A 24,517-nucleotide genomic window follows, 5' to 3' on the forward strand; every position below is an offset into this window, starting at 1 on the left:
TCTCAAAATCAGGAGAAGGGACCACGCAGACACGTGAGCAGAAGCCATTTTAAAAAGCTTTGATTGGTCAGTACCGCTGTCAGTCAGATAAGAGTCCTTTAGCAACTGAAAAACACAGACTAATGCTTTGAATTTAGTTAATTTATAAATTAAGTCCATACCCTTACAATAGCTTTAATATATATTTCCTGATTAAAAATTATGTAATTATTTACATGCACGTATTGTCACCCCTTCTCTTAAGGGTTAGAAGGGCCTCACTGCACATCACTGGCTTTGCAATACCCTATTTAAATGATCTGATTTCCATTTGCTGGGTGGTGGCGACTTCATTGCTGCTGAGATAGGTAAATCCTGGTAAATCCTGTTCTGATCCCTCCATCTTACAAACTTTTAAATCAATTTGTTGAAGACCTTCATATAATTTATCTATTGCACTTAAAAACACACTTGCAAAATATATATTTTACTCACATAGACATAGGTCTTATTCTTAATGATTACATTATTAGTATTTAGTATTTTTTAGTATAGTATAATATTATTGGTCAAGAGCTAAACTGGATGACCCAGTTTGAGTTGGTTTCGGTAGGGTAAGCATGGTTTAGTGTATGTTTTTGTTTTTGTTCTGAAGCGTCATTCTCCTCCAGCTGCGCCGCGCGCTGTCCCACTTTCGGTCATGGTGATGTCACAGATTTCCCTGTGTTTTAGCAACCACCGTTACTAAGCATGACCACGCCCCGCCAGCTCGTTCGCACGCACGACGAGAAGCGCAGTGTGCGCGTGAGCGTCTAGCTTTTTTACTCACCCATTAAAATAATCAACATTGTGCAGAAACACAGACGCCTGTGTGTGTGTGTGTGTGTTTGTTAATGTGTGTGCGTTTCTTACTGTGTTTGTGTTCGTGTGTTTGTTTGTTGGTTTGTGTGCGTCTGTTTGTTAGTGTATGTGTGTGTATTAGTTTAGTGTGTGTGTGTGTGGGTGCGTTTGTTACTGTGTAAATGTGTCAGTGAGTGTATTTATTAGTGTGTGTGTGCGTGAATGTTTGATTGTTAGTGCGCGCGCGTGTGTGTGTGTTCGTGTGTTTGGATCCGTACACATGACATTCAATGTGCCTGACGGAAAGCGGCTGGCAGCGCTGCGATTGGTTGTAAGTAGGTCAGAGTCGAGCGGCAGTGAGTTCCAGTGCGATGGCTCACCGATTCACTGCCGTCGCTTCACGGACAGCTAGGATTGGCCGGCTCGACGTCAGCACCTGGTAAGTAGCCAACCAGATTCTACATCGGTGACTTTCATCTGCTAGCGGTTCTGTTACCTTGGAGACGGGAGCGGTGTGGCTTTCCAAGAAATGGGTTTTATGTTTAAAAGTATCTACAGTGAGGCGGAAGGGAGAAAATAAATCATCAGTGCACAAAAAAATAAATAAATACAGAGCTAAAATACAATATTGTTTGAAAGTAACTCATTTCATAGACAGCTTTACAAGGTGAGCTATGTTTTTTAGCCACATCGCTGTTCCTAGAGAACAACACTGTGTCTCAAAGCAGATACAAACCAGTCTTACACATGTTACAATTATGTTTTTATTTTATCACACAATTGATTATACATTTCACAACATTTAATTTAATTTAATTTGTTTGGTTATTAGTTGTTTTCCTGGCCATTCTGTGGTTAATTTTCCTCATATTTTATATGTTGTAATACTGTGTGCAGCATGCATAGTTTTTCTACTTGTATAACAAAAAGAAGAAAAATAATACGTTAATAATCTATAACTAATGTCCCTGCTAAAAATCTAGCAAAAGACCAGTTGGTCATGAAACGAGCCAGCCTCCCAGCAAACAAACCAAAAAACAAAGCATTTGAGGCGAAGTGAAACGAAATTCTCTAACTCAACATTAAATACTCACGACCACGCCCACAGCTCCAGACAGGGTACGCCCCTCGCCCGTGACGTCAAGGATAGCAGGCTCCGCACGCTCCATTTTGGCTTGGTACGACCGCTCAAGCAGAAGAGCGCGCACGAGCCGAGGCGCAGGAGCCGCTGTCACCCGCGCCTTTCCCGCGAGAAGGTTTCGGTCGCTGTTGTCTCTCCGTACCTTCATTCGGTCATATCCTTCCGCTGCCTGTTCTCTTCCCTCCCTGGACAGATCTGTTATCTCAGTGCGGAGTAATGGAGAAAATGTCTCGACCTGTAAACTCAACTTTCCTCCCTCCGACTCACGGAGTGCTCAAATCCCTGCTGGAGAACCCGATGAAGCTCCCCTTCCACCACGATGAAGGTAAACACACCCTGACCTTTCCCTCACCCTACACTGCAGTAATATAGTGCACATTGTTCATATGATGATTGGCAGCTGCTCTATTTAATGGTGCAGTATACCACACTGCTGCAATAGCTACATTCTTGTTTTTCTGCTTCAGACTTTAATAAGACTGATGATTAAATGATTTAATTGCAGTCATGTATGCAGAAATTCATTCTTCACTTTTAAATCGTTTTTTTTTTTGGTGGTGCAAATGTTCAACATGTTCCTAAAAAAAGAAAAGTTCCCTGGTGTTTAGTGGATATGACATGCTGTTCCCTATAGAGGGCGCAGTTTATCTGAAGCGCTGAAAAAATTGTGATGTTATCAATAGGTTCTCTGTCAACATTAACGCGTTAACGCATGCAGTTAATTTTAAAAATTGAACGCATTATTTTTTCACGCAAATTAATCACGTGACAAAAATGACAAAGCTTGGTTACATATTAGCAGATTTATTTAGTGATATAACACAGCAACACAGCTTACTGTTGAGTTCAGAAGGTAGATTAACACTACCTTTTATTTATGGTGAAGTTATTTCATTCGTTAAAGCTCATAGTTAAACTCAGTAACTCATGACATTACACTATTCAAATATTATAATACAGTAAAAAGGATCTCATCTGCCAGGTATAAACCACACTACACCATTATTTGTCATGTCCTTGTCCTGTCCTTTGTCAGCCTTCTTGTTTTCCCCTCCTTTGTGTGCTCAGAGCACATGGCTCTCCCCTTGTCTCCGCCCATGTCTTTAGTGCTCTCACCTGTTTCTATTTGTAGCTCCACCCCCTCATCAGTGATCCCAGGTGTTTCACATTTCCCTTGTGTGTATTGGAGCCGGTGGTCTTATGGTCTTGTGTGTGTTTGACGCCGTCAGTTTGCTGTTTCTTTGTTTTCTGTTATGTCAATTCCAGTAGTCCTGTCTCTTAATGTATCTTGTTTTGAGTTTAGTTTTTGTTTGTTTGTATAAATAAATAAATAAATATTACCTGCATTTATGTCCACCTGACGTCCTCCCTGCAGCTGCAACCGTGACATTGTTACTGCCCCTTTCCAAAAAAACGGTTCATTTAAAAAAAAACAAAATCATTATTTTACCCATGATTAATTACAGAATCTTGTTGCAGTTAATGCAATAATAGATATTACATATCTAAGCGTTTCTAACACTAATTATTTTATTCACATTTAAATATCCATTATCACAAGCTTAATCTTAAAGACGAAAAAGTGTGATTAGTTGTGATTAATCACAGAATTCTATTAATTTTATACATTTTTCTTATCAATCAACATTGCTAGTTATTTTGATTTAATTGCAATTTGATTGTGTGAGTATGCTTGGAACATGCCATGTTCCTTAGGCATTATCAACATGACATAAAACACAAAATGGTTTTGATATTGTAGTTTTGACACCTGGTTTCATTCTCCACCATTGTTCAGAGATCTGATCATTTCTGTGATGTATGACTTAATGTCAGCTCACTCTAGATGACTCCGTAACCACTCAAGAATATATCAGTTTAAAAATGTAGAAGTTTCCTTTTAAGTGCATATGCTATAGAGAAATGTAATATCAGATTGGATGTGGAAGTCTTGGACTAACAGAGTGAAACTCTTTATTTGGAACCATTTTAGGTTTCAGCAAAGAGAAGGAGAAAGAGAAGAAGTTAGAGGAGGATGGCGTCGGTGTCAGTGCCCCCCAGTCTGCCTTCCTGGGGCCCACCTTATGGGACAAGACCCTGCCCTACGATGGAGACAACTTTCAGCTGGAATACATGGATCTGGAAGAGTTCCTCTCAGAGAATGGCATTCCTGCCAATCCACAGAGTGAGCAGAGCCAGCCTGCCCAACAGGCCCTACAGCAGAACCCCCCTCCTGCCCCTACGCCCTCTGTTGTCGACCTGAGTAACCGGGCAACCACCTCCGTACATCCAGGAGTTGTCACACAGAACTGCCTACAGAGTCCCAGCAGAGCAGGTAAATGCACATAAATATGTGCTAGTATATTTTGTTATTACAGCGCAGCGTATTTCAGCTTTAGTTTAGAGTGTAGTTACTTTTTAATACATATTTAAGTAGTCATCAATATATTTTTATTATTTAAAATAGGCGTTACATTCAATAATTAGAAATAAAACAAACCGGAGAATCACAGAGTGGAAGGTGACTGGAATTATTATGTGTGATTTACATTATTTTGGTTGGATTTGCAACATGTCCTGCAGAAATGCCTGTGGTGCTTTGCAGAAATTCTATATCTGAGAAATGTACACTGTTAGAAACATTGCGTAGCATGTCATAAGCACATTTCATGCCAAGCTGTTTTATGCTGCCAGTGCAATAAATCCAAAAAGAATGACGTGATCGTTTTTTGCCCATTTGTGATTTTTGTTATTTTTATGTCTCAATGCAGCTCTAATAAAAACACCAGGTACTCCCTTACAACAGCCTTGTAGTTTCTCACTGTTAGCATGTAGATACATTGTCTGACCAAAGGGAGGTTGGATCCTCCCCAATATGTTAGCCTTGACATGTGTACATATAATAGCATAAGGTGAGTCTTGTTCCTCGCAGTGTTTCTTGCTCCTCCAGCTCTGAGGCCTTTCTTTGCCTCCGTTGCTTAGTGGAGGTTCTGTTTTTTATATTCAATGTCTTATTTTCTGTCCTACTTCAGTTGTAAGTGCTAAATAAATATACTTTGTTTGATTTGATTTGACATTGTTGCAATTCTCACAAGTAATTCTCACCATTATTATTATTATTATTATTATTATTATTATTATTATTTAGCATGATCATCAGGGTATATTTGAGTATATTGAGGGAAAAGGTTTGTGATCTGCTAGGTTTGCTGTGTATGAGGAATCTCCAGGGTAACAGGAAGGAGATAATGATATAAGAGTGTCAGTTGCAGAACATGTCAGCCAGAATAGATTAAGCAGTGTGCATTGTGATCAGCCAAATTGAGAGAAGTGATAGCTGTGTGGAGGACATGGCTGTGGCACGAACTGATATTTAATACAGTGTAGATATGACTCGCAATACAATTTGCGACACAACACAATAAACAATTACCATATAATGTTTACATTGTTTTGCATTTACATACACACACACAAAATGTCTTGTCTTGGAACATCTGAACAAAGGTGGTGAACAGTATGATTTGCTAAGAATAATGTGAATAGCATCGATGCTTTTTAACATTATTAACAGAATTAGTGCTGTTGTATAGGTAAATCAATAACATATAGGCTTGCCTACAGTAAGATTTGCGTGTACATATTAGTTCTACTAAATCGGAGCAAAAAGTCACTGCTAATTATGGCATAGTATTTAGATAGTAGTGTTTAAAATGCACTTCTACTGATGCATTTGTCTTCTTCTGTCTTAATATTGTGAAAATGTTGTTAAATATCGTAGTGTAAAGTTTTTATATTAAATATTGTTATATATTCATATCACCCACAAGTGTTGCACAAGACCAATACTTAGAAAGTATCTCAATACTTTGTCATTAAAATGTACAATTCCCCATTTATTACCCTTATCAATGCATGGAAGTGTACACAACGTTTTAAAACATTAATTTGAATTTGCACTTGATGTCTCCCAGCTATTAAATGCCTTATTTTCAGTGATCAAAACAATAACAGAACAAAGTTCAAGAAAATAATTTTCTTAAACTTTGATTCCAAATGGGTGTGCAAGGGAGTGCATTTTAAAAAAAAAATCATAGATTTTCTGATTAGGCGGGGCTGTCCTCGAAGACAGCTTACAACTTTAAATATCAAATAAATTCCATAAACTTATGTTCTTACTTGAAATGAGGAGTAAACATCACATTGTTATTTTTTTCTTTTTTTCTTTTACTATTAAAATTTTGAATTCATAGTTCAGTCTTCTATTATTCCATTCATCTCTTATGTTTTAGATTTTTGCTGTGGACCTGTATTTAGGTAGGTGTCATATCGAAAGCCATAATTTTGATATTGTGCCATAAATATTGATATTGAGTCATAAACTTTTTTATAGAATGTCTTATTCTGTTAACTATTTCAAGACATTAAAATGTAAAAATAAAATAGGTTAAAAATGACTAGAGATACATTGTGAATTTATGCAACATGAAGTTATATGTAATGGGTTTGTTTATGTCAGATGGCAAGTTTTATTTTAAGAAACATTGAAAAAATGAAAAACAAGAAATCTCTTTATTTAAAACTTTCTATGTGTAACAGTACGCAAAATTCACATTTTGGTTCACATCAAGGTATAAACCCCACAGTTCGGTGCAATTTCGGTACAGTGGGTAGAAAAAAGAATGAGGCAAGGTATTCTTACAGAATTTTCTATGTACATTTATATATTTCTCCTGAGGAAATTATTACAGCATGTATGCATTAAGTAGTAAAATGTAATCTTTTGTAAAATGTAATTTTTTTTACATATCTATATCTAGCCTAAAGGCATGTATGTTTCCTATTGTAAAATAAAAAAATTAATATAAAATAAAATTGCACAATAACCCTGCATTCACACTGGAACGCGACGAGTCGCTTGTGTCGCCCCACGTTTGGCGCTTGTGAGCTATCAAGCTCAACGCGCACGTGTATCATGGTCCAGCCTCCGACAAAAAAAAAGGCACAAAAAAGGAATCGCTTGGCCATTTTATTCTCCAGCTATAACTCCCGAGCTTGCTAGACTCTTGGCTGTTTCTGTGATTTACGAGCGCTGGAAACAAAGCTGTTCCCACAGATCAACGTGGGTCCACCCCATTCAACAGAAGGAAAAAAAATAGAAATTCAGAGAGCAGAAGCTTGAGGACCTCGGACCGCCTTGTTTGTGATAGGTCTAACAAAAAGCTAGAAGCCAATCGGGTTAGAATGTCACTTCACTGCATCATAATTCATTTGCATAAAGTTGAGAAAATTTCAGCTCTTTGTCGCTTGTCGCCTTTTGCGTGTTGAGGCGACAAATCGCTCCCTGCCATAGGAAATGAATGGTTGCATTGTCGCTTTCCAGTGTGAACGCAGGGTGACAGAAGTGTTACAATTTAATAAATTGGCAGTAGATGGGTATACCTGCCATCTTAAGTAACTTTATGACAGCACAGTTCATACCATGACCTTCACACCGCAATGGTTCATAAAAAAAATACATGTACCCTTTAAACTCTAACACTTTTGCAAACTGTTTTGTGAAATGTATTTAATAAAAAAAAATCCTAGAATTTTGACCGAAAATAAATGTGCAGCATGTAAATGTGAGAATACAGGCATATATAAATGTCTTATTACACATATGTAGCAGGTAAAAAATGTGAGGAAATTCGGGTGAGTGTGGAGAACTGGAAAAACAAAATAAAATAATGATGTACATGATCGCTGTTGTTCTGACACAGTGGTAGGCTGGTTTACTGTAGGTGAACTTTTGTGAAAACAGATGGCATAGATTTTATGCTGAAATCCTGCAGTATTACAAAATAGGATTAAGGCCTGTGTAATTATAATTGGATGGATGCAGCTTGAACCTGACTACACACATGTTTCCAACAGATTGCCTGCTCACCAGTGAGAAAAAAATGATCATTTTGGGGGACTTTGTTGTTTTAATTATTTTTTTATACTGTCTGGGAGAAGAGAAGTGCCACCTGTGTGTGCGGGTTTCTTATAGACCTATGCAGCTCCATGCTTCACTGAACATTCCAGAAGCCCAAGCACGGGACAGCTCAGTGGCCTCACACACACACACACACTGTGAATGTTAGTTTTTTCATCTGATCTTGTTTACAGAACGTAGGTGCACTGGGTTAATGCTGAAAATAAAACTTGCTTTTTTAAAATATGTATAGAAATATTTCTACAAAAATCTTAACTAGACAAACGCTTTAATGAAATGTTTAAGATTCTGTATAACTAGTTCTGACACAAAATGTTAAAATACATGTTATGAAATTTGTGCTTTTACCTAGTTGGTATTTTATGAATTGGTTAAATTTGGTTAGATTTAGGGGTGGGTTTTGTCACTGATTTCCCAGTTCGATTCGATTCCGATTCACAAGGTCCCGATTCAATTCAAAATCGTTTTATTTAGGGAAATTTCAGTTACAATAAAATTTAAGTTGAATATGAAATGTATGTAATTATACAGGAAACACTTAAACTTCCATTATTAAAATATTAGTATTTATATTACATTTATATCATTTAATGTAGCTTAGTAAATTGCGGCACCATGCTTTACATCTCTGTACAGGTCTGGAATGACCTCTTTACTCAAATGTTTATGTGTGGGTAAAACATAATGTGCTTCCAAAACATTAACGAGGCTTTGAACATAACATGCTTAATAAATGTATTATTTGCAAATAAAAGTTTGGCTGCCTGACGCTGACGCTGCATTGTGATTAGAATTGCCACGCCGTTCCATTCCAGGTTTCTGTGTATCGCAAATTAGTCACGCCCTTCTCCTCAAATTTACTTTGCATTGTGTGTGTGAAGAAGAAAGCGTGGGCTTGCCAGTGTACGTCCGAGTGTACGTCCGAGTGTTTACAAGCAAAAGCTATGGAGTATGGAGAAACAAAAATAGTTGTGCAGAGAAATTACGTGCAAATAAACTCACTGTAGCTGCTACAAAATGTGTAAAGACAGACATGTTCGCCTCCGTAGGTGAAGACAGCAGCAGCAGACCGGGAAAGCAGGCTTGTGACGGAGAAACTGAGGGACAGACTGAGCAGGAATGTGTAGCACATAAGCAGGTAGTAACGTTAGTAACGTTAGGATTACACAGGGACTTTGAGGTGATGGCGGTAACGTTAACTCTATTACATGAGAATGATGAGCAATGGCTGATAAAATAGCAAACGGTTTAGACTAAGAAGTGCTGGATGAAGAGCAAGTGTGTATTTTGGGCTACATCATTTTATTTTAGATATTTAGGTTAAAGGTGTGTTGAAAGGCTGCATAGTTTGAGTTTTGTAGCCTCTATGCTGTGGATCAGCATGTTTTAAAAAGCACTAAAACAAGTGAAATAACATATTATGATCAGATAAATGATCAGTTAACTTAAAAATTAAGTGTAAAAAATATAAAAGTAATATTATCAAAAGGTCTGCCCACACTGAATAACAGTATAAAAACAGAGTCAAATGCTGTTAAGACATAGTTGTGTTGCATGAATTCATAAAGCAGCACTGTTTGTAGACTGATACAAATACATGTTATAGCTGTTTAAAGGAGGAAGCACCTTTAACCTGAAAAAATAGAATTGAGCTGTTATATCAGAGAAATTCAGAAAATACACAATAGACATGAATTTAATAAAACCGACATCTTCTACACACTCCCCCCCCCCCCCCCAAAAAAAAAAGTCCTCCTTTTCAGAAACCCAAATCTGGTCACCCAAAACCAAGCTAACGGTGAATTCAGTTGGTCAGGTCTTACTTTAAATAAGGTACAGGCAAAAACAACACTGGAAAACAACAGTGTTACATGTACTAGTTTGATAAACACAGGCAGCACTGAATGAAAATACAGAAAAAAAAAATTACTTACATTTACAGAAACTTCCCGAACTCCTGAGCTTCGTCACTCATGCTCCAGCTCAGCTCACCCAAGCCAAAGGGTGGTTCTCGAGAGGATGGTCCCATGAGAATTCTAAAGATCGATTAGGGTTTATATGAATCGATATCAGATCATTTGAATGAAGATCGATTTAAATCGAATAATCGATTTTTTAAACACACCCCTAGTTAGATTGGTTAAAATTACTCTCTAAGTAAATGTGTGTAATACACTCTGCTGCTTGTTGAATGGAGTAAGTGTGTGTAGTATGCACTGCTGAGTGTTACATACAGTAAATGTGTGTAGTACGCACTGCTGTGAGATGAATACCGTAACTGTGTGCAGCCCGCACTGCTGTGTGTTGAATGCATTTAGTGTGTATAGTACACATTTCAGCATGTTAAGTGCAGTAAATGTGTTTAAGATTTTGTATAACTAGTTATGACACAAAATGTTAAATCATACGTTATGAAATGTGTGCTTTTACCTAGTTGGTATTTTATGAATTGGTTAAAATTGGTTTGATTGGTTACAATTACCCTCTCACCTAAATCTCAGTGAAAGCACTGGAAAGACAGAACACGCATGTGAAAGATAAGGCATAGGCTTGTTGTCTCTTCCCTACAAACTAGTAAAGACTACTTTTCACCTTCACTTTCAAACTGCAATGTGCTACTAACTTCAACACTTTAAGTCCAGCAACTTTTATATCAATGTTTCTCATTCCTTGTACTGTCCACTTTTCCCTGCATTTTCCAGAATTTCTGTATTTTAAATGTATCCCTGCTACTCTTAAAACTAACAACATTCAAAAATAAAAGTATGTTTTCATATTTTATTATAATTCATGAACAATGTGCGAGATTTGTATGGAGACAGAAAATTAAAAGTCCTTTTATTTTTAAAAAATCAACATTATAGTCCGGTGCGCATTATGTATGAATTCTACCAGTCAGGTTTTAAGGAGCAGTAAAGCCACTCTGCTAGAGAGTATAAGGAGTTTTAGTGAAGTTTTTCTCCAGCACTAAGGCTGGAGCAGTATTACCATTAGCAGCTAAACGTAGCTACTAGTGCTAAGCACTGCTAACCATCGCTAGCACAGCTTCTAGCTACTGCTGCTATCTTCTGCTGTTGAAAATATTGGAAATCTAAGCTTACTGCTTAACTTACCCAAACAGTTTTCAAAAGATAAATTTGTGTAGATTAACATACAGCGCTTGTTGCCTTTTTTTTTTCTTTTTACTCATAAGTGACAGAATAAGGGAGTTATGGCCAAAATCACTAGCAGGCTCAGAGTCTTGTGGACAGACACTAGGATGTTCACATCTTGCCAGGTGGGTACAAGTTGGTCAAACAGCTTTTAAATTAATTTTAAAAAGTCGTTATACATCCACACAGGTCCGGACCCCTCCCACATGTATGGCCCTTAAAACAAGTACAAGCGGACAAATAGGTATTCAGACCCTTTACATTATTTTTCTCTTTTAATCAAATTGCAATAGCAATTAATACAATTATATTTAATTTTCCCCTCCCTGAATGCTGGCAACTACATAAAGCAAAATACAAGAGTATATCAGAGTGTTCATTTTGACAGGTGATTTTGATTTAGTTTTAGTCTTAGTCTTTTGACTAAAATGTATAATAGTTTTAGTTACATTTTAGTCTATTGGATATAATTAGTTTTAATCAAGTTTTAGTCGATGAAAACAAACATTTTAGTCTAGTTTTAGTCTAATAACTTTTAGTCATATAAAAAGTATGTATTAGATATGTTTTACTGTTTTTCTATTTTTTTTTTTTATCAAAGTATCTTTATTGTAGTTTAGTTTTTTTTTTTCCCCCATCAGGCACAAAGCACCGTCCCTCAATGTTTATAAAGAATTAAAATACATAAATAAAATAAAATAACTAAATAATTAACGATACAATAAACAAAAAAAAAAAAAAAAAAAAAAAAACCTTAATACAGAAAAAGTAGATAAATGAATAGTTCACAAATTGTTATTACTTACAATTTGTATCGACATTTGTCATCATCATCATATATGGTTCCCAGAGATTGATAAACTCTTTTCGTTTGCCCCTTACAATATATGTTAATCTTTCTAGTCCAATAGAATTTGAGAGTTCTCTTATCCACAGTTTCAATGTAGGACCTTCCATGCTCCTCCAGCATAATGCAATCGTCCTCCTGGCTTGGAGAAGCCCGAAGTCCAGGACTGGGTATTGTTTCACTTTTCGCAAAAAGTTCTCCGGATATATCCCTAACAGGCACAATTTGGCATTTAAAGGGACTATAGCATTGAACATCTCTGACAAACAGTTTATAACATCCCTCCAAAAGCTATAAATTTTTGTACATGCCCATAAGCAATGAAGAAGGTCTCCTTTTTCAGTCATACACTTAGTACAGATATCTGGGACGTTAGCAGACATGTGGTGGAGTTTAACAGGTGTTATATACATTCTCATTAACCATTTGTATTGAAGTAATTGAAACCTTGTATTTATAGTCAGTTTTTGTGCTTTTAAACAGGCCTCTCTCCAATCTATTTCGTCAATGTTATCTCTAGTGTCTGTTCTCCATGCATTCAATTTGTCCAATACTGATTCTTTGCTATGTGCAACTAAAATGGTATAATATTTAGATACATGTCCCTTATCTTCTAAATTTTGAAGTGTTACTTTCTCAAGTTCTGATAAAGGCGGTAAGCACATTATTTGTTTATATTTTGAGGACATGTAGCTTTTCAACTGTAGATATTTAAAAAAATGTTTCTTAGGAATGTCATATCTTTGACACAACTGGTTAAAGGATAGTAAAGTTCCCTCCTCATAAAGATCCATTATTCTTTTAATTCCTTTTATTTTCCATAGCCTAAAACCTCCGTCTTTTCTACCGGGTGTAAACTGTTCATTACCCCAAATAGGAGTGAATTGAGATAATGTAGGTTCATCTCCCATGTGTTCATGTGTGGCATGCCAGATTAAAGCTGGATTTTTTGTGCATCTTTTCAATGTCTTGATATTACTCGAGTATAAATATGAACACAATGGCAGATCAGGAATGGACTGCTGTTCTATATCCATCCAGGCAGGGGGTGTTATCTCGCTGAAATAACACGATGCCGCACTTAGTTGGGCAGCCATATAATACCATTCGAAGTTGGGTAATTGAAGGCCTCCCCTCTCATAAGGCAAATATAACAGCTTAAGGCGAAGTCTGGCTTTCCTGTTATTCCAAATGAAATGGCTTATTATTTTATTGAGTGTATCGAAAAAGGACCTTGGTAACGGCAGTGGAAGTGTCTGGAAATAGAATAAAAATTTAGGTAATATACTCATTTTTATCAGGTTTATTCGGCCAATCATAGATATGGGTAAAACAGACCAGCGATTTAATGTGTCAGTAACTTTCTCTAGCAGGGGGTTATAATTGGATGGGATTATTTCACTTATTTCTGGAGTTATCTTCACCCCCAAATATCTGAAACCCTCTATAGTTGTAGCAAATGGGGTATTTATCATGGGATTATATCTTTCTTTTTTGTTGAGGAACATTAGCACTGATTTAGAATTATTAATTTTATATCCAGAAAATCTTCCAAATTTCTCTATTAATGTTATCAGATTGGGGATACTTGTTTTTAATTTTGACAAGAAGAAAATTATATCATCGGCGAATAAAGAAATGCAGTGTTCTGTGACACCAATTGTAATACCCTGTATTTCTGTGTGCATTCGTACAGCTATAGCCAAGGGTTCAATTGCTAATGTAAATAATAGCGGTGATAGTGGGCAGCCCTGTCTAGTAGACCTCTTTAGATTAAGGGTTTTGAAATGGTATTATTAGTTAATACTACAACCATTGGGTTTGTATATAGCAATTTAATCCATTTAAGGAAGTTGTTACCTAGACCAAATCTAGGAAGCACATCAAACAAGTAGTTCCATTCTATTCTATCAAATGCTTGGCTAGCATCTACTGATAGTATTGCTGTATCTGAAGCATTGTGTTTCTCATAAAGTATATTTAGGACCCTTCTAATGTTGTGGTATCCTTGTCTTTTCTGTATGAAACCTTGTTGATCGTCCCTAACCAGGTTAGGCAGATATTCATCCAATCTCCTTGAAAGGGCTTTACATAATATTTTTGTATCACATCCCATTAAACTAACTGGTCTGTAAGAGGCACATTCATCCGGGGGCTTATTTGGTTTTAATATTAGGGTTATTAAAGCTAATCTGAGTGAGTCTGGAAGCATTCCTTTATCCAGCGATTCTTCAAACATATCCAGAAGTGGTTTTACAAGCTTTTTACCAAATGTCTTGTAAAACTCTATTGGTAAGCCATCTGGTCCTGGTGCTTTACCGCTTTTCATATCACCTATAGCATTAGAGAGATCCTTTACTGTTAATGAGCTATCTAATTTTATCATTTCATCCTCTGTTATCTTCTGAAATTGTAACTGGTTAAGAAATTTTGTCTGGTCCTCCCTATTTCCTGTATGTTCTGACTCGTATAATAGTTTATAAAAGTCTCTAAAGTTATCATTAATCTCCTGCGGGTCCGTCGTTAAGTTGCCAGATGCCAGCTTTGTGCTTAAGATTGTTCTCTCAGCTTGTATTTTTTTAACCCTCCATGCTAGTAGTTTACCTGGTTTTTCCCCTTGGTCATAATAGGTTTGTTTAGTCCACATTAAACTTTTAGCTACCTTATCAGATGTCAATTTATCATATTCCGCTCTCAAAACTAATAGATTCTGTAATGTTCCTGTGTCCTCATCCTCATAGATTTCCTTTTCAAGTTCTCTAATTTTGTGTTCCAATGTTTGCAGCTCCAAATTATTTTGCTTTGTTGTTGACTTTTTATAACTAATCATTTCTCCCCTTATGTAGGCCTTAAACGCTTCCCATCTTATGCTAGCTGTAGTTTCATCTCTGTTCATGTCAAAATATGTATTAATGCAATTTTCTATAAATTTAACAAAGACTGGATCTTGTAATAAGTATGTTTGTAGTCTCCATCTTGAACAACGTTCCAGTCTTCCTAATTGAATTTCCATTGATACGGCTGCGTGGTCACTGATTACTATACTATTATACCAACATTTTTTTACTTTTTTCTGTAGTTCCATTGAAATTAAAAAATAATCGATACGGGAATGCGTTTTATATGTACTTGAGTAGCAAGAATATTCTCTGTCATTAGGGTTCTGTGTCCTCCATATATCGATTAATCTTAGATCCTTCATATGATTAGTAAGCATTTTCCTAGTTTGTACATGGGCCATGTCAGTGTGGGTGGATCTGTCTAACAATGGATTTAAGGTGCAGTTGAAATCCCCCCCTATAATATTTAACCCTTCTAAAGCAGATACTGTAAGAAATAGATTTTTGAAAAAGGATGGGTTGTCCTCGTTGGGGCCATAAACATTTATAAGATTTAGTTTTTGATTCTGTATTTCGCCTTGTACAATAATATATCTTCCATATGGGTCCTGTATGGTTTTTTTGACCTGAAATGATATTGAGTTGTGTATGAGTATAGCGACCCCCCTGGCATGCGTTTTATATGAGGCACAATAAACTTGTCCTGGCCACTTTTTGTTCAAACGATACATGTCTAAGTCGGTTAAGTGAGTTTCTTGTAAGAAAACTATTCTAGAGTTAAGATATTTTATCCTATTCATTACTTGTTTAAGTTTGGCAAACTTTCTTATCCCTCTAACATTCCAGCTGGTAATTTCAATTCTAAATTTACTTTGTTCTGTTACATCCATAGTTTGTTATCAGTTGTCAGAACATAAATTTTGAAGCAATTAAAGCAATAAAAAAAAAAAAAAAAAAAAAAAAAAACGGTGCACATGCCTGAACACACACTGACACACTGAACGAACAACCCCCCTCTCCCCCCACCCCTTCTCCCCCCCCCCCACTGACGTGTATCCAACCCACTCTCCTCCCTCCCTCCCTCAGGTCGAAAAAAATACAGGGGACGTTGATCCACAACACTTGGGGAGCAACTAGTCAACAAAACCCGACCCATACCTTCAAATAAACAATTTGTTCTCCTAAACCGTGCACTTTGTTTTATAAGATACTCCTTTTTTGAACATATCTCATTCGCGAACTATACAACTTATTAAGTCATACCAAACTCAACCATTTATTTAAGGGAAGAGAAAAAAAAAAAAAAAAAAAAAATCACCTCAGGCCTGTAAGGTTTGTTCAGAGAGATGTAGCTTGCCTTTTACCATTATGCAGTGTTCAGTTTTTAAACGTTCAAACGTTTCTATAGTATTCACTTGGGCTGGGAAATCTTCCCATAGAATTCCTCCGCTTCTTGCGGTGTTGAGAAGAGGTGTATCTTGCCATTATGCAGGACTCTGAGTTTGCAGGGACTGTGTTGAAATCCGCGGAAGGCCTTGATGTCAACAAATTGCTTAGTAATAGCGTTAAAGCTTCGGCGAACTCGAACTGTCTCCGCTGAGAGATCCTGCACCACCGTGATCTTTGCCCCTTCGTGAGTAATGTCCTTGCGCCGTGCTTCTCTGTAAACGAACTCCTTCTCCTGGAACTTTAGAAAGCGAACCAAAATCGCTCTGTTTTGGTTGGGTTTTGCAGATGCGAGTGTGCGGTGCACACGCTCCAAGGTGAAAGCTGTTTCAGAACTCAACCCCAGCCATCGCGGTAGCATGTTGTTCATGAAGTCGAACAATGGCTGTTTACCTTCAGCTCCCTCTCTCACCCCAAGCACACGGAGATTCTTTCTCCTACCCCGATTTTCCAGGTCGTCTGCTTTGGATTCGAGAAAGGCGATTCGCTTAATTGCCGAGTTCAATGTAGCGCTAGTGTTTTCCAGTACATCTTCCACATCGCTGACACGGCGTTCTGCTTCATCAATGCGGGCTGTGTTAGCAGAAACATCTCCTCTCATTTCTGTTACCTTGCTCTCCAGTGATGTCAGCGAGGCTGTCATATCGGTCAAGTGACTGGTCATATTATCCAGCTTCGTCCCGAAGTCCGCACGAAGCGCTTTCAGCTCGTTTAAAACTTCGGCTATGTTAGCCATGTTGTCGTTGCTAATGCTAGCAGCCTTATTAGCTGGAGGACTCGTTGAAGTCGGTTTTGGCGTGTTTTTGCGTGCTCGTGTAAAAATATCACACTGCTTGGTCGCAGAGGGGTTTGACATGCTCAGACTCGAACAAATAGCGACGTTTGTCTGGAGTTTTTTCGTTGAAATTGTGCACGGTTCTACGGAGCTCCCTCTCTAAGCTGCCATCTTCGTCGCGGTCACGTGACACCCCCCGTTTTTCTATTTTTTTAATTTATTTGTTGTTATTTTGAGATTATTTACAGCTAATGTTTATTAAAATAATAGCCTTTAAGTTTTGTTGCTTTTAAATTATGCTACATTTAAATATTTTAAAGCAAGTGACCTGTAATGGAGGTGGGACAAATAAAGTCAAGTTTCTGAAATGATACACTTCTACTGCAGTACAGATTTATACTAACAGTAGACTTTCAGTCTTTCAGCTTTCAGTAGACTAGACTTACATTACTTAATAAGTGTATTTAAAACTCATCCAGTTCAGTAACAGCAATGTTTAGCTCCATTTAAATACAGCTACACAGATTATAGAATCTTCTGTATTTAGTAAAATATCCAGGCGTGTGGCGAGTGGTACTTGGCTGAGCAGGCAGTTCAACGTGCTGCCAGATTGCGTGCTGCGTCTGTTCGCAGTGCTACTTAAATGGGAAATAGAATATCGAATCCTATCGCCTCAGCTTATCGTAGTTATCGAGGAAAAAGCATATTGCGATACATATCGATATTGTTTTATCGCCCAGCACTAAGTGTGCCTAGAGGCGTTTTCACACCAGCACTATTTGGTCCAGCTAAAACGAACTCTGGTTTGTTTGTAACTTCAGTGCGGTTCGATTGAGCAGGTTTGAAAACAGTAATCGCCCTCGGGTGCGGATCAAAAGTACCGGACCGAGATCAGCTAGAGGAGGTGGTCTCGGCCCACTCCCAAATATTAGTCAGATAACGCTAATCACCACAGCTATGAATAAACTCTGTGTCCATGCACGCGCAGTCTGCGCTGCTGCTTGACTCAGTTTACTATGTTTACATTAGCACTTAGAAACACTTTGTTTGAAAGCACAGCGTTTCAGTGTTTAGTGTTGAAGCACAGATATATGAGCTGGAACACAGAATCTTCTCGCTATATGTACTTTTTTGCATATTTATATTTGAATAATGCATTTTGGTGCGTTTTGGTTTATGCCTGTGTGAAACCAGACCAAACAGAGGGAGAAACACTACACCCTAAAATACGGTAATGCTGGGATTAAAAGCCTTTAGAAACAGAAAGTAGTGACGTATACGTGATTGAGAGTATCCCAATTACTATTTAAACACCTTTAACACTTACTCACTATTAAGCATCGTCATTGTAGTGTGTAGTACGCACTATTGCGTGTTGGGTGCAGTAAGTGTGTAGTACGCACTGCTGAGTGTTCTATACAGTAAATGTGTATAGTATGCACTGCTGAGTGTTCTATACAGTAAATGTGTATAGTATACACTGCTGAGTGTTGAGTGCAGTAAGTGTGTATAGTATACACTGCTGAGTGTTGAGTGCAGTAAGTGTGTATAGTAAACACTGCTGAGTGTTGAGCGCAGTAAGTGTGTATAGTATACACTGCTGAGTGTTGAGTGCAGTAAGTGTGTATAGTATACACTGCTGAGTGTTGAGTGCAGTAAGTGTGTATAGTAAACACTGCTGTGTGTTGAGTGCAGTAAGTGGTTTATAGCATACACTGCTGAGTGTTGAGTGCAGTAAGTGTGTGTAGTATACACTGCTGAGTGTTGAGTGCAGTAAGTGTGTGTAGTATACACTGCTGAGTGTTGAGTGCAGTAAGTGTGTATAGTATACACTGCTGAGTGTTGAGTGCAGTAAGTGTGTATAGTATACACTGCTGAGTGTTGAGTGCAGTAAGTGGTTTATAGTATACACTTCTGAGTGTTGAGTGCAGTAAGTGTGTATAGTATACACTGCTGAGTGTTGAGTGCAGTAAGTGCGTATAGTATACACTGCTGAGTGTTGAGTGCAGTAAGTGTGTATAGTATACACTGCTGAGTGTTGAGTGCAGTAAGTGCGTATATTAAACACTGCTGAGTGTTGAGTGCAGTAAGTGTGTATAGTATGCACTGCTGAGTGTTGAGTGCAGTAAGTGTGTGTAGTATACACTGCTGAGAGTTGAGTGCAGTAAGTGTGTGTAGTATACACTGCTGAGTGTTGAGTGCAGTAAGTGTGTGTAGTATACACTGCTGAGTGTTGAGTGCAGTAAGTGTGTGTAGTATACACTGCTGAGTGTTGAGTGCAGTAAGTGCGTATAGTATACACTGCTGAGTGTTGAGTGCAGTAAGTGTGTTTAGTATACACTGCTGAGTGTTGAGTGCAGTAAGTGCGTGTAGTATACACTGCTGAGTGTTGAGTGCAGTAAGTGTGTGTAGTAACTGCTGAGTGTTGAGTGCAGTAAGTGTGTTTAGTATACACTGCTGAGTGTTGAGTGCAGTAAGTGCGTGTAGTATACACTGCTGAGTGTTGAGTGCAGTAAGTGTGTGTGTGTGTATATATATATATATATATATATATATATATATATATATATATGAGCGCGAGGGAGATAAAAGCACGTGTTCTGTAGTAAAACAGGAGATACAGTATGTGGAATAAACTCCACACAGATATAAGTGTGAGCAGCTCATAAACCAGAACACTCTGCGCAGGAGGATGAACTGATAAATCTCTGATAAAACTCTGAAGAATTAATAATTAACTAAAAGTAAGCACTTTTGACTTGCAGCTCTGTGTTTAGCTGTTCTTACACATTTATATTAAATAATTGGTCAACGCTCCTTCAGTGTTGGAGTGTTAATTACCATCATTCTGAATTGATTTCGCTCATTTAAACAGCCCCAAAACTGCCAGTTTATAGGTTGGCTCGAGCTCGGGCTCATAATTACAGTTTATGGGTCGGGTCGGGCTCGGGCTTATAATGACAGTTTACGGGTCGGCACGGGCTCGGGCTTATAATGACAGTTTATGGGTCGGGCTCGGGCTCATAATGACAGTTGTTGGGTCGGGCTCGGGCTTATAATGACAGTTTACGGGTCGGGTCGGGCTTACAATGACAGTTTATGGGTCGGGCTCGGGCTCATAATGACAGTTTACGGGTCAGGCTCGGGCTTATAATGACAGTTTACGGGTTGGGTCGGGCTTATAATGACAGTTTATGGGTCGGGTCGGGCTTATAATGACAGTTTATGGGTCGGGACGGGCTCGGGCTTATAATGACAATTGGTGGGTCGGGACGGGCTCGGGCTTATAATGACAGTTTATGGGTCGGGTCGGGCTCATAATGACAGTTTATGGGTCGGGATGGGCTCGGGCTTATAATGACAGTTTATGGGTCGGGTCGGGCTCGGGCTTATAATGACAGTTTATGGGTCGGGTCGGGCTCGGGCTTATAATGACAGTTTATGGGTCGGGTCGGGCTCGGGCTCAGGCTCATAAGGACAGTATATGGGTCGGGACGGGCTCGGGCTTATAATGACAGTTTATGGGTCGGGACGGGCTCGGGCTTATAATGACAGTTTATGGGTCGGGACGGGCTTATAATGACAGTTTATGGGTCGGGACGGGCTCGGGCTTATAATGACAGTTTATGGTTTGGGTCGAGCTCGGGCTCATAATGACAGTTTATAGTGGCGGGTGGAGCTCGGGCTCATAATGACAGTTTATAGTGGCGGGTGGAGCTCGGGCTCATAATGACAGTGGATGGGTTGGGTCGGACTCATAATGACAGTTTATGGGTTGGGTCGGACTCATAATGACAGTGGATGGGTTGGGTCGGACTCATATTGACAGTGGATGGGTTGGGTCGGACTCATAATGACAGTTTATGGGTCGGGACGGGCTCATAATGACAGTTTATGGGTCGGGCTCGGGCTCATAATGACAGTTTATAGTGGCGGGTGGAGCTCGGGCTCATAATGACAGTTTATAGTGGCGGGTGGAGCTCGGGCTCATAATGACAGTGGATGGGTTGGGTCGGACTCATAATGACAGTTTATGGGTTGGGTCGGACTCATAATGACAGTGGATGGGTTGGGTCGGACTCATATTGACAGTGGATGGGTTGGGTCGGACTCATAATGACAGTTTATGGGTCGGGACGGGCTCATAATGACAGTTTATGGGTCGGGCTCGGGCTCATAATGACAGTTTATGCGTCGGGTCGGGCTTATAATGACAGTTTATGGGTCGGGCTCGGGCTCATAATGACAGTTTATGGGTCGGGCTCGGGCTCATAATGACAGTTTATGGATCGGGTCGGGCTCGGGCTCAGGCTCATAATGACAGTTTATGGGTCGGGCTCGGGCTCATAATGACAGTTTATGCGTCGGGTCGGGCTCATAATGACAGTTTATGGGTCGGGCTCGGGCTCATAATGACAGTTTATGGGTCGGGTCGGGCTCATAATGATAGTTTATGGGTCGGGTCAGGCTCGGACTCAGGCTCATAATGACAGTTTATGGGTCGGGTCGAGCTCGGGCTCATAATTACAGTTTTTGGGTCGGGCTCGGGCTCATAATGACAGTTTATGGGTCGGGCTCGGGCTTATAATGACAGTTTATGGGTCGGGACGGGCTCGGGCTTATAATGACAGTTTATGGTTTGGGTCGAGCTCGGGCTCATAATGACAGTTTATGGGTCGGGCTCGGGCTTATAATGACAGTTTATGGGTCGGGACGGGCTCGGGCTTATAATGACAGTTTATGGTTTGGGTCGAGCTCGGGCTCATAATGACAGTTTATAGTGGCGGGTGGAGCTCGGGCTCATAATGACAGTTTATGGGTCGGGATCGGACAGTTTATGTCAGTAAGTGAGTGTGTTATGACAGTAAGTGTGTGTAGTATGCACTGCTAATGTGAGTGCAGTAAGCGTGTGTAGTATACATTGCTGTGTGTTAAATGGAGTAAGGGTATAGTACGTACAGTTGATGAGTATTGAATGCAGTAAGTGTGTGTAGTATGCACTGCTGAGTGTTGTGTGCGGTAAATGTGTGTGTAGTATGAACTGATGAGTATTGAATGCAGCAAGTATGTGTAGTATGCACTGCTGTGTGTTTGGTGCAGTAAATGTGTGTAGCACGCATTTTAGTGTGATGAGTGCAGTAAGTGTGTGTAATACACAGTTCTTTGTGTTGAATGCAGCAAGTGTGTGTGTGTAGTTTGCACTGCAGCTGAGTGCAGTAAGTGTGTAGTATGCACTGCTGTGTGTTGGGTGCAGTAAGTGTGTAGTATGCAGTGTTGGGTGCAGTGTGTGTACTAGGGTTGTGCTGATGGACGATATCATCGTCCATCCTCATTTATGACCCACCATCGCGATGGATGGTAACCATCGCGATGCCACTCCCACTTTTTTGTTTTTCCAGAAACATGCACTGACCTTCTTTAGGTCTCCTTCACCTAAAACTTTAGCAGGGATTGTAAGGAAAAAGATCAAATCAGGTATATAACTTAAATGAATTAGAGTCAGGGATGAAAATAAAATACCCTACTGCTACAAATATGCCTACTTGGCATATTATTCTATTATTTATTATTATTCTATTATTATTAGGATATTATTATTTATATCTAGGTTACAGCTAGTCTTTGTTTTTTTTCTACATGTCTGTATTAATTTTAAACATTTCATGTTATTCACGCAAATAGAATAAGCCTGCCCCTTGTGCGTCGGGAAACTTGCTCATTGTCAGCCAGTGTTGGGCACGTTACTTTGAAAAAGTAATTAGTTATAGTTACTAGTTCTACTACTTCTCCAAAAAAGTAACTGAGTTACTAACAAAGTTACTCCACTATAAAAGTAAGTAGTTACCAGTAAAAGTAACTATTGACTTACTTTTTTACTCCCCCTTAAAAAATGTACAAAAGAAAACAAATTATGTAATTTCTATTATTATTACAAAAATAACAAACGAAAATAAACCCAAAATGTTGACAAAAATATAATCTAGCGAAGTTCAAAACATAGAAACAAAAAACGTTAAAATGGTATTAATATAGCATAATATAATAAACCAGCTGGATCAAACAGTTTAGCGTCAGTCATAAGGAAGGCGCTCGCGGAATTGCGATAAAAAAAACAAAAAACGTTTTAATAAATAAGGTCCTATCAAGTGTAGTTAAATGTATGGTATTAAAATGTATTAAATTCACATATTTATTGATATTTAATCAAGAGAAATCAGGCACAATGCGCCGCGCTGCGTGCTCTCTCTCTCTCTTTCGCAGTGCGGAGCTGAATTCATTGCAAGGCTAGAAATAATTTAAAAACTCAATTTAGTTAAATAAATTAAGATGAGTGAGGACCTGTAAAGTTAATCAAATATTGTCAAATATAAAGGATAGGTTGAGGTTTTGGTGAGCAGTTTCAATTATTTGAAACTGAAGCTAACTGAAACTGATATTATTCTGTGCACTATTAGAAAACCTTTGATTGTGTTTTAAATTAGTTTTTATTTTATATTAATTATTTTTTATTCATTTTAAATATTTTTAGTATTTTATTGATCAACCCCCCCCTGCAACGATATCATCGTCCATCGCGATGTTTCACTGTAAACATCGTCATCTGCCAATTAAGGAGACATCTCCTAACCCTAGTGTGTACTATAAACTGTTCTGTGTTGAATGATGTGTGTGTTGTTAGCACTGCTAAGTGTTGGGTGCAGTTAGTGTGTGTAGTATGCACTGCTAAGTGTTGAGTGCAGTAAGCGTGCGTAGTACACACTGCTGTGTGTTAAATGGAGTAAGGGTATAGTACGCACAGTTGATGAGTATTGAATGCAGTAAGTGTGTGTAATATGCACTGTTTTTGTGTTGGTTGCAGTAGGTGTGTAGTACACACTGCTGAGTGTTGAATGCAGTAAGTGTGTGTAGTATGCACTGCAGAGTGTTGTGTGCAGTAATGTATGTGTAGTATGTACTGATAAGTATTGAATGCAGCAAGTGTGTGTAGTATGCACTGCTGTCTGTTGAATGCAGTAAGTGTGTGTAGTATGCACTGTTGTGTGTTGATTGCTGTGTGTGTAGTATGCCCTGCTGTGTGTTAGGTGTAGTAAGTTTGTGTAGTATACACTGCTGTGTGTTAGTTGCAGTAAGTGTGTAGTATGCACTGCTGTCTGTTGAATGCAGGCAGTGTGCAGTATGCACTGCTGTGTGTTGAGTGCAGTAAGTGTGTGTGTAGTACGCACTGATGAGTATCGAATGCAGTCAGTGGGTGTAATATGCACTGTTGTGTGTTAGGTGCAGTAAGTTTGTGTAGTAAACACTGCTGTGTGTTGGGTGCAGTAAGTACTATACACTGCTGTGTGTTAAATCGAGTAAGTGTTTAGTACACACTGATGAGTGTTAGGTGCAGTAATTTTGTGTAGTACACACTGCTGTGTGTTCAGTAAAGGGGGGTTGCAGTGCACATTTCTGTGTGTTGGATGCAGGAAGTGTGTGTAGTTTGCACTGCTTAATGTTGAATGTAGTAAGTGGGTGTA

At 38.7% G+C, this 24,517-nt stretch overlaps 1 protein-coding gene across 1 annotated transcript in view; it reads left to right on the forward strand.

Moving 5' to 3' along the window:
• The first annotated feature begins 1,979 nt into the window (after positions 1-1,979).
• hlfa (HLF transcription factor, PAR bZIP family member a) overlaps positions 1,980-24,517 on the forward strand; it is a 63,038-nt gene continuing 40,500 nt past the window's right edge. Inside the window, exons 1-2 of the mRNA XM_022682919.2 lie at positions 1,980-2,285; positions 3,954-4,295. Of these exons, the coding sequence (XP_022538640.1) occupies positions 2,177-2,285; positions 3,954-4,295 (451 nt within the window). The 5' untranslated portion in view covers positions 1,980-2,176. The remainder of the gene's footprint in view (positions 2,286-3,953; positions 4,296-24,517) is intronic.

Source organism: Astyanax mexicanus, chromosome 3 (assembly GCF_023375975.1).
Source record: "Astyanax mexicanus isolate ESR-SI-001 chromosome 3, AstMex3_surface, whole genome shotgun sequence".
Taxonomy (NCBI): domain Eukaryota; kingdom Metazoa; phylum Chordata; class Actinopteri; order Characiformes; family Acestrorhamphidae; genus Astyanax; species Astyanax mexicanus.